At 48.1% G+C, this 12,046-nt stretch overlaps 1 protein-coding gene across 1 annotated transcript in view; it reads left to right on the top strand.

Moving 5' to 3' along the window:
• Positions 1-11,815, top strand: part of LOC139662120 (partitioning defective 3 homolog B-like) — a 51,445-nt gene extending 39,630 nt beyond the window's left edge. Inside the window, 8 exon segments of the mRNA XM_071540725.1 lie at positions 3,074-3,156; positions 6,505-6,591; positions 6,879-7,004; positions 8,129-8,345; positions 8,348-8,594; positions 10,715-10,854; positions 11,300-11,428; positions 11,801-11,815. Of these exon segments, the coding sequence (XP_071396826.1) occupies positions 3,074-3,156; positions 6,505-6,591; positions 6,879-7,004; positions 8,129-8,345; positions 8,348-8,594; positions 10,715-10,854; positions 11,300-11,428; positions 11,801-11,815 (1,044 nt within the window).
• The last annotated feature ends 231 nt before the right edge of the window (positions 11,816-12,046 follow it).

The following is a 12,046-nucleotide window of genomic DNA, read 5'->3' on the forward strand; positions in this document are numbered from 1 at the left end:
ATTGATTTTTTCTGCCAGCTATGGCGAAGGCCAAGGTTGGCCCACTTCTCCCTTTCTCTCTCTCCTTTTATCTGTCTCTTACTCACATGTAGCGAAGCACATACCTCTCTTAGTCTCGCTCTCATTCTTTCCCTCTCTGTTGGAAGAGGTAATGAAAGTGGCTAAAGGCTGAGCAGTGCTAAATATGCAGCCGGCCCTTTAATTGATCTGGACCTCCTGCCATGTTCTGGGCTAATAAATGAGACTTTTAATGTTACCGCCTCCCGACGCTAGCCAGTAAACTCTTTTGTCTCTCTCTCCTTTCTCCTCCATCTCTTTCTTCTTTTCCCTTTTCCGATGCTGCTTTGTATTTCTTCATCCCCTCTTCCCCTCATCCCCGCTTTCTCCCTTCCTCTCTCCCACTCTCTGGCTGATTTTCAACACCTTTAGAGCGAGGCGATGATGCAATACGTGTTCGCACAGCGGAAAGTCAGACCGGTTGTCTTTTTATAGGTTGGAGTCTGTCCGATGTTTATGTTCCCTTCAGCCATGATGTAAAACACCGACACAGTAGCTACCTAAACTAAAGTCTGCTCAAGGTTTTGTCTGTTTTTGTTTCTCGTGCTAGCAGCTGGATGTTGTGTGTGTGTGTGTGCGTGTGTGTGTGTGTGTGTGTGACTAGCTCCTTCCCTTGAGGACAGCGCTGCATACGAGTGTGTGTAAGCGTGTGTTTTGCTAGAGAACGTATGTGAAAGAGTGTGAGCGAGGCAGTCAGTTGACAAGATGGATATGACAAGGGTCAAGGAGCGCTGCCTAGTACACCGAAGCTGTGATCCTGCAGTGCATACGCACACACACACACACACACACACACACACACATACACACACACACACACTATTTCTCATGCGCCTGACGTGTAGCAGATGACTACAGCGCTCAGAGGAAACACACAAAAGACACACACACCTCATTACTCATCGCTCCGACAACAGCCACACACACACACACACACACACACACACCTCATCTCTCATATGTCTGCACACTGCCCCGTCGGCCACAAACACCCCAGGCTACAGACACTAAAAACATGCATGGTAGTGCGCACTGCAATAACAGAGCAGACAACCTGTGAGTTGTGGCTGGAGTTTAAAGACAGATTTTATCCGAATGATTTCATCCCAGGACCATTCCAATCAATCAACAAGCCAAAAAAATCTTTGTAGCACTTGTAAGCCATGCTAGGAATCTTTGTGATCGATCCACGCTCAAGCTAACTTTGTGGCGGGTGAAAGTGTCACGGTTGCAGACTGCTGCCATTTTTGCAGAAATGACTTTGAGAGGGAGGTCTCATGATACTATTCAGGGAAACAGTGAATGTAGTGAGTGCAGAGAGCTGAGGAAGAGGGAAGCTGCTCTTGTTATATATCTAATATAAGCAAAAGTGTTCCCAATCAAATTAGACTCACAGTGGGCTTTATGGTATCTGAAGAAAGGCAGTTAGTTAGTGCATACATATAGTCCAAAAATCACTGCAATTTCTGTAAAAGTGACAATAGTAGAGGTTTGTGTGTGTGTGTGCACATGTGTTGGTGTCATTGTGCACGTGTGTGTTTGTGCGCGTGCATTTGGCTTTGCTCGAGATGCTGTGCAATGCATACAGCCCCTATAAATTACATACAATACATGCAGGTCCTGTACAGTGGAGATACGAGACGTTTGTTTGTGTGTGTAGGTGCGTGTGTGTGTGGATGTCTTTATGTCTTTATGTCTCTGTGTGTGCATGTATACAATGAGATGCTGTGCAATACAGCACATACACTCCTATATGATATATATGCAAAACAATGCACGTCCTGTAAAACTGGACGTGCTATGGGTGTGTGTGTGTTTTTGACGTGTGTGTGTGCGTACGTGCATGCTTGTGTGTGTGTTTACCTGCTGCCCCGCCAACTTCGTTTTCTCAGAGGCGTTGTGTGAGTGATTGTGTAATGACAATTGTGTGAATGTAGTAGGATGAGTCTTATGTGTGTGTGTGTGTGTGTGTGTGTCAGCCCAGTGTTGCTAATGGCGTGGAGGGAAGATGCACAGCAACAATGGAGCCACCAGCTCCTCTCTCTGCCCCCACACTGACATGTGCTCTATTGTGGGATAATCTCATACTGGTCGGATAAGTGGGTCACTATTTGTGCATGTGGCATATGTGTGTGTGTGTGTGTGCGCGTGTATGTTTGTGTATTCATATATACAATTCTATACAGTCGATATGTGTAGGCAACATGTGTAGTTAGGTTGTGCGTGTGGGTGTGTGCGTATTGTAAATAAAGCATATATTTGCTTGGTGTGTGTGTGTCTGTGACAGAGGGTCCATCGGGGACTTGGGGTGGGGTGGGGGGGGGCGTTCACTAAGGAGAGAGGGCTGGTGGGCGGGAGTGTTTCAGCCATTAGTACTGGTGACACAATGAAAGTGACAGGGCAGAAGGACTTAATTGCACCCCTCTTGTCTTTTGCGTTTTGGGGCTCTCTCTCTCTCTCTCTCTCTCTCTCTCTCTCTCTGCCCCCCCCCCCTCCACCCCCTTTGAGACTGTTTGAGTCTCCCGCAACAGTTTGACGCTGTCGTTTTTTTTCTTTCTTTCCGCATCTCTCTCTCTCTCCCGCTCCCTGTTTTCATTCATTTGCCCCGGGGTTGTTGTTGTTTCTGCCGACTTAAAAATAGCCCCTTGCCTGACATAAGGTAGAGATGGCGGGGAGGGGGAGGGAGAGATAGATAGACGGATAGATAGAAAGATAGAAAGACGGAGTGGAGGAAGGACAGTAGGGAGCTCGGCGTCCGGCGGTCATTCTCGTCGTCGTCGGATCCTTTCTGCAAGGTGATTGATGGCGGCTGTGGATTGTTTTGCTAATTGGCGACGGGCCTCCTTGTGTTCGCTGGCTGGCTAGTGTTTGTTTTGCAAGTGTGTGTGTGTGTGTGTGTGTGTGTGTGTGTGTGTGTGTGTGGAGGTGGCAACAGTTCATTTGTGTGCGAGTCATGCAAGTCATTATAGCTGTAATCATCATCTTGACCGTGTGTATTTGTGTGTTTTTTTCACAGGATGTCAACACTGTGCTGAGAGGAGCTTTGGACCGACTCCAAACCGACCGCCATACTGCCAAGATGAGCCAGGTTAACTACAGGTAAGACGTGTGTGTGTGTGTGTGTGTGTGTGTGTGTGTGTTTTGATGTCACTGTGGCAGCAGACAGATCATAGCTGAGTGTGGCGTCTGGATCCAGAGGAGTAAGGGAGACTAGGATTAACACTCTAGTCTTTGTTTGACAGCCTGACTGGATTAAGCAGCCTCTGCCTTGTGGGTCGATGTGCCTGTGTGTGTGTGTGTGTGTGTGTGTGCGTGTGTGTGTGTGTGTGTGTGCGTGTGTGGGCGCGTCATATAATGTGGTGGGTGGGATTGTCTCTTATCTGTATGGGATGAATGTTGAGAGGGGTCGATGAAGGGAGCAGGGTGGTGTTGTGATTATTATTATAATTATGAATATTGTTAAGGTTATCTCATATGTTAACTATAGGGATTTTATAGGGACATTAACAGGCTAAATAATATATCAGCCTGCCACACTCCTTATTGACCTGTCAGCTGAATATAACCTATTTGCTGCTTTGTGTGTTTATCGTTAACAGCATCAAATAGAGATCTATAGCTCTGGATGACAGGTCTAGTGGCTGACCAGGGTCTTTTGTTAAAGCTAGACTCACTTCTCGTGTGTGTGCATGTGTGTGTACAGGTGAGTGGATGTGTGTCTCGCCATGGCAACAGCGGCATTGCCATCCTCCCCCCCTCCCTCTTCCGGCAGGGACCCCAGCCTTTCTTTTTCGCCGTGTCACTTCCCGACCTCTGGCATGATGAGAGTTTTATCTCCGCTTCCCCCAGCTGTCAGTCATACAGTAACCATGGCAACATTTGAACAACACCACCCCGCACCCCCATCCAACCCTTCACCTGTCTCGTTCGCTTACTTCGTGACAAGAGTACAGATAATTTAGCGGCCGACCGCAAGACCCCCCCCCCCCCCCCCACACACACACACACACACACACACACACATTAGAAAACGCTCTTTCAGCAGCGGCGCTATAGAAAATCAACTCTGCTCAGGAAAATACTCGGCCGCAGTGACAGATGGTGATTTTTCAGCATTTTACAGTACAGCGGCGTCTTGACAGCAGCGTGGTACAATAGCGGCGTGGCTCTCACGGAGTTTGCCATGGTAACAGATGGTTGGTGGTTGGTGAAGCCAGGGAGAGGGAGAGAGATAGAGAGAGAGAGAGAGAGAGAGCGAGCGCCGGCGGAGTCCCGGCCGCGAGTTTGTTAGGCGCTCGCCCCGCGTTGATGTAGAGGAAGTCAACCAAGAGTGGGAGCTCCATCTGTCTCTCTCCTCGTTGCTCTTTTCATCCGTCCCGCTGTCCCTCGCCTCTCTCTCTCTCCCCCCCAGTGGAATGGCTGTGTTTGTTTGTGTTTGTGTCAGTGGGATGCTAAAATGGGTGAGCGGAGCTATTCTGCATATTAGCGTGCGGCGCTAACAAGCTGCGGCTGCCTCTGATGAGCTTGTTTGTGCCACCGTTTGTTTTTTTTATGAATGTAAATGGGCTAGAGAACTGTGTGTGTGTGTGTTTGTGTGTGTGTGTGTGTGTGTGTGCTGTGCATACTGTGTGAATATACATCAGTCACGACCAGGTGTGTACTTGAGTGCGTGCGTGTGTGTGTGCGTATTGTTGTGCTTGTTTATCATCACTAAAAGCGAATTAGACGAAGTGTGTGTCTATGCGTGTGTGTATTTGATGGAGTACAAGAGTTGTGCACGTGTGCAATTTAGATGTAACTGTGTTCTCTAATAGATGTAAATTTGATGCATGTGTGTATCTGTGAATTCAATTTAGAAGAAGGTGAGTGATGGTGTTTGTGAGTGAGCACTAGATGTAGCAATAAGAATGCAAATTGGATGTTTGTGTGTGTGTGTGTGTGTGTGTACAGTACGTGCGCGACCCTGGCAGAGGTTAACGAGAGCAGGGTGACAGTGACAGAGGAGAGTGTTATAATGATCCCAGCTAGTCCTTGGGCTTGTGTACGCGCATGCAGCACATAAACCTTGAACTTAAGTGCTTTTGTTCTCAGTCCGTCTTTCTTTCTTTTTACCCAAGCGGGCACCCTGTCATTTCTTCTTCTTTTTTACATTCACGTAACTTTGAAAAACTATGAGGATAAGGTCTGCAGACCGAAACATCCAGACCTGCACGGCCTGCCTCCGAGATTCTTCTTCTGCATTCGGAGGCTCAAGGACAAAAGTTGATGACAGAGAGTGCAGAGAGTGTATTATATGGGACTAGTATGATGGACTAAGCTGCATAGAATACAACAGACCAAAATTCCCTTTTAAGTCGTTTATTCCCATATTCACTCTTCAAATCCAGTCAAGTTGTTTCCAGTGTCAATCCTGAATCGAGGTAGAATAAGGCAGATCACTACTAGAATCATAGAATAAATTAAATGACTTGAGATGGATAGTTGTTGCAGTGCAGTGCTTTACAAAGTATTCTATAGAGATATGCAATTAACCATCACTAACTTATTTCTTAACATCAGACTTGAATATAGCATGACATGAGCCTCTGAAGATATCAAGCTTAATACACACATGTGCACAATCACACGCACTATTATAATACTGCTTTAATGATGACAGCAATGATCCGCATCCAACCGCAGTGTTTTTGAAAAGACACAAAGGCACACACACACACACACACACAGACTGCGGTTTCCTGTGATGTGGCTCTGTCACGCTCCTGTCATACTGGTCCTTTCTCTCTTTGCCATACAATATGAAACGCAGCCCTCTTCCTGTTTATCTCCAGTTGTATTGTCCTTGTTTATCTGCTGCTAAAAGCCACAGTTCAGGCCTCCGCAGAGATTGCTGGAGAACCTCATTCTGTTTCATCTCCCTATCTATCCCTCTGTCTGCCTCTCTCCTTTATCTTCCGCTCTGTTCTTTTGTTCACCGGCTAGATTGGGTGGTCGAGAAGCAGGTAGATAAAGGGTGAAGTAGCCACCTGTGTCCCGGTCACGTGCACACACGCACACACACACACACACACACACCGTTCTGTTCTTTGGCAGGCCTACCTGTAAGCTAATTTGTATCTCTCAGTGTAGCCCGGAGGAAAATGTAAATGGATTTTGAAATGTATGCACATGAAAAGGTTGAGTGTGTGTGTGTGTGTATGCACCTGCGCATAATGCATGTGTGTTTGTGTCCATAATCTGTGTATTGTATGTGTTTGAATGTTCCAATGTATGTGTGTGTGTATGTGTCTGTGTGTGGGTGCTTATATGACTGTCTGCACTTGTACTGTGTGCATACTCTATTCTCTGCATACTCTATGTCTGTGAAGGTGTGTGTGTAGGTGTATTTGTTGTGTATGTGTATGTGTGTGTGTGTGTATTTGACTGTGATTGTGTGTTTTTTGACAGCGCCCTGACCAAGACAGTGGAGCTGTCAGGCGACCAGGGGCCCCTGGGTATCCATGTTGTTCCCTACTGCTCCTCTCTCAGCGGACGGTAAGCACACACACACACACACACACATGCACATGCACATGCACAAATATAAGCACACTTTATGCAAATACAGCTCCACACACTGTTTGTACCACATTCCTTTGTAATCAAATACACACACACTTAAGGAAAGGCAGGTGGTAATGTTGATTCATACACTTCATTTTCATACAATTCACACACTGCAGAGAAAATGTGTTCAGATGTGACCATATTCATATTCATGCATTCACATTCATTCTCTACTCTGTGTGTGTGTGTGTGTTTGTATCCGTTCCCACTCCAAGGACGCTTGGCCTGCACATTAAAGGCATCGAGGCGAACAGCCGCTCCAAGAGAGACAACATCTTCCAGGAGGACGAGAGTATCGTCCAAATCAACGACACCCCGCTCCTGGACAAGACCTTCGCACAGTACGTATGCCAGTGTGTGTGTGTGTGTGTGTGTGTGTGTGTGCATGTGCATGTGCGTGTGTGTGTGGAAATAAATGTTTCAGGGAGGTGACCACAACACAACAAAACCAAGTAAAAAGCAGGAAAATTGTAGAAATTCTTAGAAAGAGTTGAATGTCCAAACAAAACTAAAGTTATGAAAAACACCTAAAAATTCAGATCTGTGTGTGTGTGTGTGTGAGTGATTGATGTGATTAGGAACACAATCAGGTAAAAAGCAGGGAACAAAGTTTCGTCCAATTAGATAAGATGAGAATTGTATGTCCAAAAAACTCCTAAAAAGGGAAAAAAAAATCACATCTCTTTGTCTGTGTGTGTGTGTGTGTGCGTGTGTGTGTGTGTGTGTTTGTGTGTGTGTGTGCGTGTGTGGTGTGTGTGTGTGTGTGCGTGCGTGCATCCCCCTCTCCCTCTCACCCTGCCACCATTGTAGCGAGATAGCTCACCTGTCACTCACTTTGCCGCCGCTTTTGTTGCTTCCTCTATCAGGCACAGACAAATCCTCCTCATTCTCTGCCTCGCCTATCTCACCTCCACATCTACTCTCACAAAAGAATGGATCCCTCTCTCTCTCTCTCTCTCTCTCTCTCTGTCTCTCTCTCGCTCTTCTCACGTTTCCTTCTTCACTTCTCCAGCACACACACACCTAGACTCTCTCCCCTCTCTCTCTCTTTCTCTCTTGAATAGGCCCATTTAGCCACGTCCCGGTGTGTTGTCTGTGTCGTGTGAATGTCGCCCTGATGCCAGTCTATTAGAGCTGCAATAGGAGCCCGCTGTAAGGCCTCCACCATCTGATAGGGGCCGCAGCGTCCCAGACCAGCTGGAAGAGTCGCTCAGCGCTCGATAAAAGTTGAACTACAGCTCCATTAAAGACGGTCGAGCCTCATTCACCCTCCTCATTCTTTTCGCTCCGTCTTCTCTTTCTCTCGTCTCCCTACTTGACTCTCTCGGTCCCTTTTGATGTCCTGCAATGTCTCTGTGTCCTACTAGGAAGGTTGTCACTTACCCAGCTAAATGCCAGAAAATTTAAATACATATTGCATATTGTCCCCTAAAGATGAGCTCACCTCCTCCTCTCCACTCCTCAGGTCACAGGAATTCTTCCGCCAGGCCATGACCTCTGCTCTGGTGCGTCTGGAGGTCCTGCCCGCCTCCAACAAGCCGCGGTACGAGAAGAGCCTGATCGGTCAGCTTTTCTCCGGCGAGGGCCACAACCCCTCCCCGAAAGCCAAGAGTCCGATGCCGGTCCGCGCCAAAGCCGACGCCAAACCGGAACCCAAACCGGATTCCAAAGCGGACGCCAAGCTAGAAGCGAGGCGAGCGGACGTGCCCCCGAGCCGGCTCCGGTCACCCTGCCGCCGGCGGAGCTCCAGTCCGGGTACGGCTCCACGGAGAGAGTCTCTCCCAGCCCTCCGGCCGGGGCGGGGACCCCCTCCCCGACCCCCGGGACCCGCAGCCAGAGCCCCCCCGCCAGGATGAGCCCCGTCCTGCCCGGCCTGGCCAGCCTCACCAGCAAGAAGGGAGGCAAGAGGATTAAAATTGACCTGAAGAAAGGTAAACATGCTGTTAAGGAGCAGAATGTCCCTTTAATTGTCCATAATAAGAGTGAACCTTGACACTGTGTAACACTAAGAACAACTATTTGGCACCGTTGAGTTATTTCAGTGCTGCTCATCTTGACCCTTTGTCTCAATTTGTTGCCTGTTGCTGGGAGTGTTGCCCACCTGCACGGACCAAAAAAATTGCCCAATGTTTCACCATCCTAAGAGATATAGACCTTCTGACCACATCACAGACAAAAAATAACTAACTGTGCATTCATGTGCTATCAGATATTTTGCAAAAACAAATTTCCTATTTGGAAATTCCGCAAGCACCATTCAAAGTCGGATCATGCAGTCAGAGAAAAGTTTCCAAGATGCAATAACTATAACTTCTCAACACCACGTAATTTTTTTTTTTACTCATGCATGTAAGATCTACTTTCTCACATACCTGATACACTTCCTCATTCTCCCAAAGAAACTGGCAGCATTGTTGCTTTGCTTTTGTATAGCAAGAAGCTGCCAAATCCATGTTTGGTTATCATTTGTCTTCCGGGTTTGATTTTCTGACAAAAAGGCAAGTGAATGCAATGCTTGCAATGTTTAGCAGCCGACTCGGAGTTTCCCACCAACACGTGAACGCACAATAAGATAAGCCAATTATTGATATATTGGCATTTCCCACTGCAAAACCAGATCAACAGGCCGCATTGAAAATACCTTGTACTGTTCTCATCTTCTGGGATAAGCTTACATGGCGTTTGGTTGTTTTATCTTTCGATTCTAACCCAAAGTGAATCAGTCTGGATTCCGAGCCGCCGCATCCATTATCCCTGCTAAAACACATCGGTGCTGCAGCGCTGATCTGTTGATAGCAAGGGAATGGGTTTCCTGGTTCTGTGAATAGGCCCTGCCTTAGCAACCTGTAGTGTTTTTGGGGCATTGAAAGGATAGCTAAAATTGGGCTACACACACACACACGCACACACACACACACACACACACACACTAGAGATACCCAGAGAGTTGAAAGGATAGATGAAATTGGGCTCCACACTCTCCAGCTCTGGCTCAAAGCTCTATTCACGGCTGTCTTTTTGTTAGTTTCTTTCTTTTTCCCAGCGCCTTTTCATCCCCCCCATTCTCCTCTCCTCTCCCTCTATCCTTCTTTTGTTTGATTTTTTCTCTCCCGCTCCCTCTATCCCTCTCACCTGATGCGAGATCAGAGCAGGGGATATTATGGGGTTTCTAACGCCTTCTCCCTTGGCAACAGGCGCTTTCTCTCCGTGATTGACAGGCGGTGAGGTTTAGGTGCGCTAATGTAGGGCAGGCAGAGGCTTAGCTTGGAGACCAGATAGCATCGCTCACCGCCTTTAGTATGCCGCGCCGGCTTTGCTCTCCCTGCATACACACACACTCACACACACATACACACACATACAGAGCGTGGCACATTTCACTCATGGCTTGGGGCTTGTGAGGCCGTGAAAAAGGGAGAGGGTGGAGGCTCTGGGGGTTGATGGCTCATGCACATGTGTGTGTGTGGGCGCACACACACACACACACTCACGCACACAGATAAATGTGGGCTCACACACAGGGAAAATCTTTCTGGAAATCACGTTGCGTCCCCAGGGAGGGAAGCTAGAGACGGGAATAATATCTCAGGTGCCTCCGTCTCTGTTTCTCCCCTCCACCCCTCCCTCCTTCCATCTTCTCCCTCCACCTCCCATCATCAGCCACCGTTCGGCCTGCTCACACGTGAAATTAAAGGCAGAGTCTGTCTAATCCGGCTAGGAGAGGAGCCTTCTCCCACCGGCTCAGTGGCTGAGCCAAGCAACAAGCCCCTGGAGGAAAACAGGCACTTAAACAGTACTTACTGTGGGGGAAGACGCTAAACCGCAGACCGGGTGCAGCAGGACAGGAGAGGAGGGGAGAGCCGGGGAGAGGAGAGAGGGCAGGAGAGGCAAAGCAGGGAGGAGGGCAGGAGAGAGGAAGTGAGGGGATAGGGAGAGAAGAATTCAATTAAAATTAAATTAAAAAGTCATAAAATTCATAATTAAGTCTCGTCTGCAGGGGTATTGATGTCCCTAATGCACACCGTGACGCAGCCTGCTTTTGTTCTCTCAGGCACAGAGGGCCTGGGCTTCACCGTGGTAACCAGGGACTCCTCGGTCCACGGGCCCGGGCCAATCCTGGTGAAGAACATCCTGCCGCGCGGCGCCGCCATCAAAGATGGCCGCCTGCAGCCTGGGGACCGCATCCTGGAGGTAACGCCAGCCTCAGCTTGTAGATCACCCACACTGTATAAGAGCAACAATAACAACAGGAGTAACAACAGAGAGAAAACATCATTAGTAACTGCAGATTGAGTTCTACGGTGCCCCTGCTGGTTAAGAGGACACATTGCACATAGCAACAGCATAATAAGCAGAATAAGCTTGAATTCCTACATCGCCAACATTACAAGCAACCACTATTAAAGAGTGCAAAACTCATGGCCATAGGCTAGACAGTATAGAGAGAAATGCAAGGAAATAAAAGGATCTCTCTGGGCATCTGACTGTGACTTTGATCCTCACTAAACTACATAAAAGCTTATCCAGTCTGCTCATCCACTAGTGTAGTTGAATACCTGTGAGGAGAGCATTGCCAATGGATAATACGCTGTGCTTTTGTGTGTGTGTGTGTGTGTGTGCGCGTGTGTGTGTGCAGGTGAACGGTGTAGACATGACGGGCCGTAGCCAGGAGGAACTTGTGGCCATGCTGCGCAGCACCAAGCAGGGGGAGAGTGTGTGTGTGGTGGTGGCACGGCAGGAGGAGATGTTCCTGCCCCGGGAACTGGTAAGAGAGAGAGAGTACACACACACACACACACACACACACACACACACACACACACACACACACACACACACACACACACACACACACACACACACACACACATACACCATCCATGTCTTTGCACATCATGTAACACACTCACACAGTATCCCTTCTCTTCTTTCTTGTGTCAATCATTTCTGCTGTTTTCTTGCATCACCTGCATTCCCTGTTGTTCGTCGTTCTTGTTCTCTCGTTTTCTGTCTCTTTCTCTGCATGCCTTTATCTCTCTCTCTCCCGGTCTCTCTTTCTCTCGAATACACTCTCGTATCCTCCCCAATTTTTCCATTTCCTAAACATTGTGTCTGTTTTTCCTTTGCCCTCTTGAAGGGGCGCGCCTCCTAACGCTGATACCCTTTTGCCTATAAACACACATGAATTCCCACTCCAACACACACACACACACACACACACACACACACACTGAAGCCCCAGAGCACACTCCAGCCTTCCTGTCCCTGTCCGGTTTGTTGACACAGCAACGCTAGAGGAAGTCACACACACTCACACACACTCACAAGTCCCGACGGACCTGCAGGAAGCGCGTGTGCAACGCCTGTCCATGTCGACACGCCG

Source organism: Centroberyx affinis, unplaced genomic scaffold (assembly GCF_046629955.1).
Source record: "Centroberyx affinis isolate AG114_WGS23_722 - 3 ecotype Tasmania unplaced genomic scaffold, CSIRO-AGI_Caff_v1 ptg003710l_1, whole genome shotgun sequence".
NCBI classification, from domain to species: Eukaryota; Metazoa; Chordata; class Actinopteri; order Beryciformes; family Berycidae; genus Centroberyx; species Centroberyx affinis.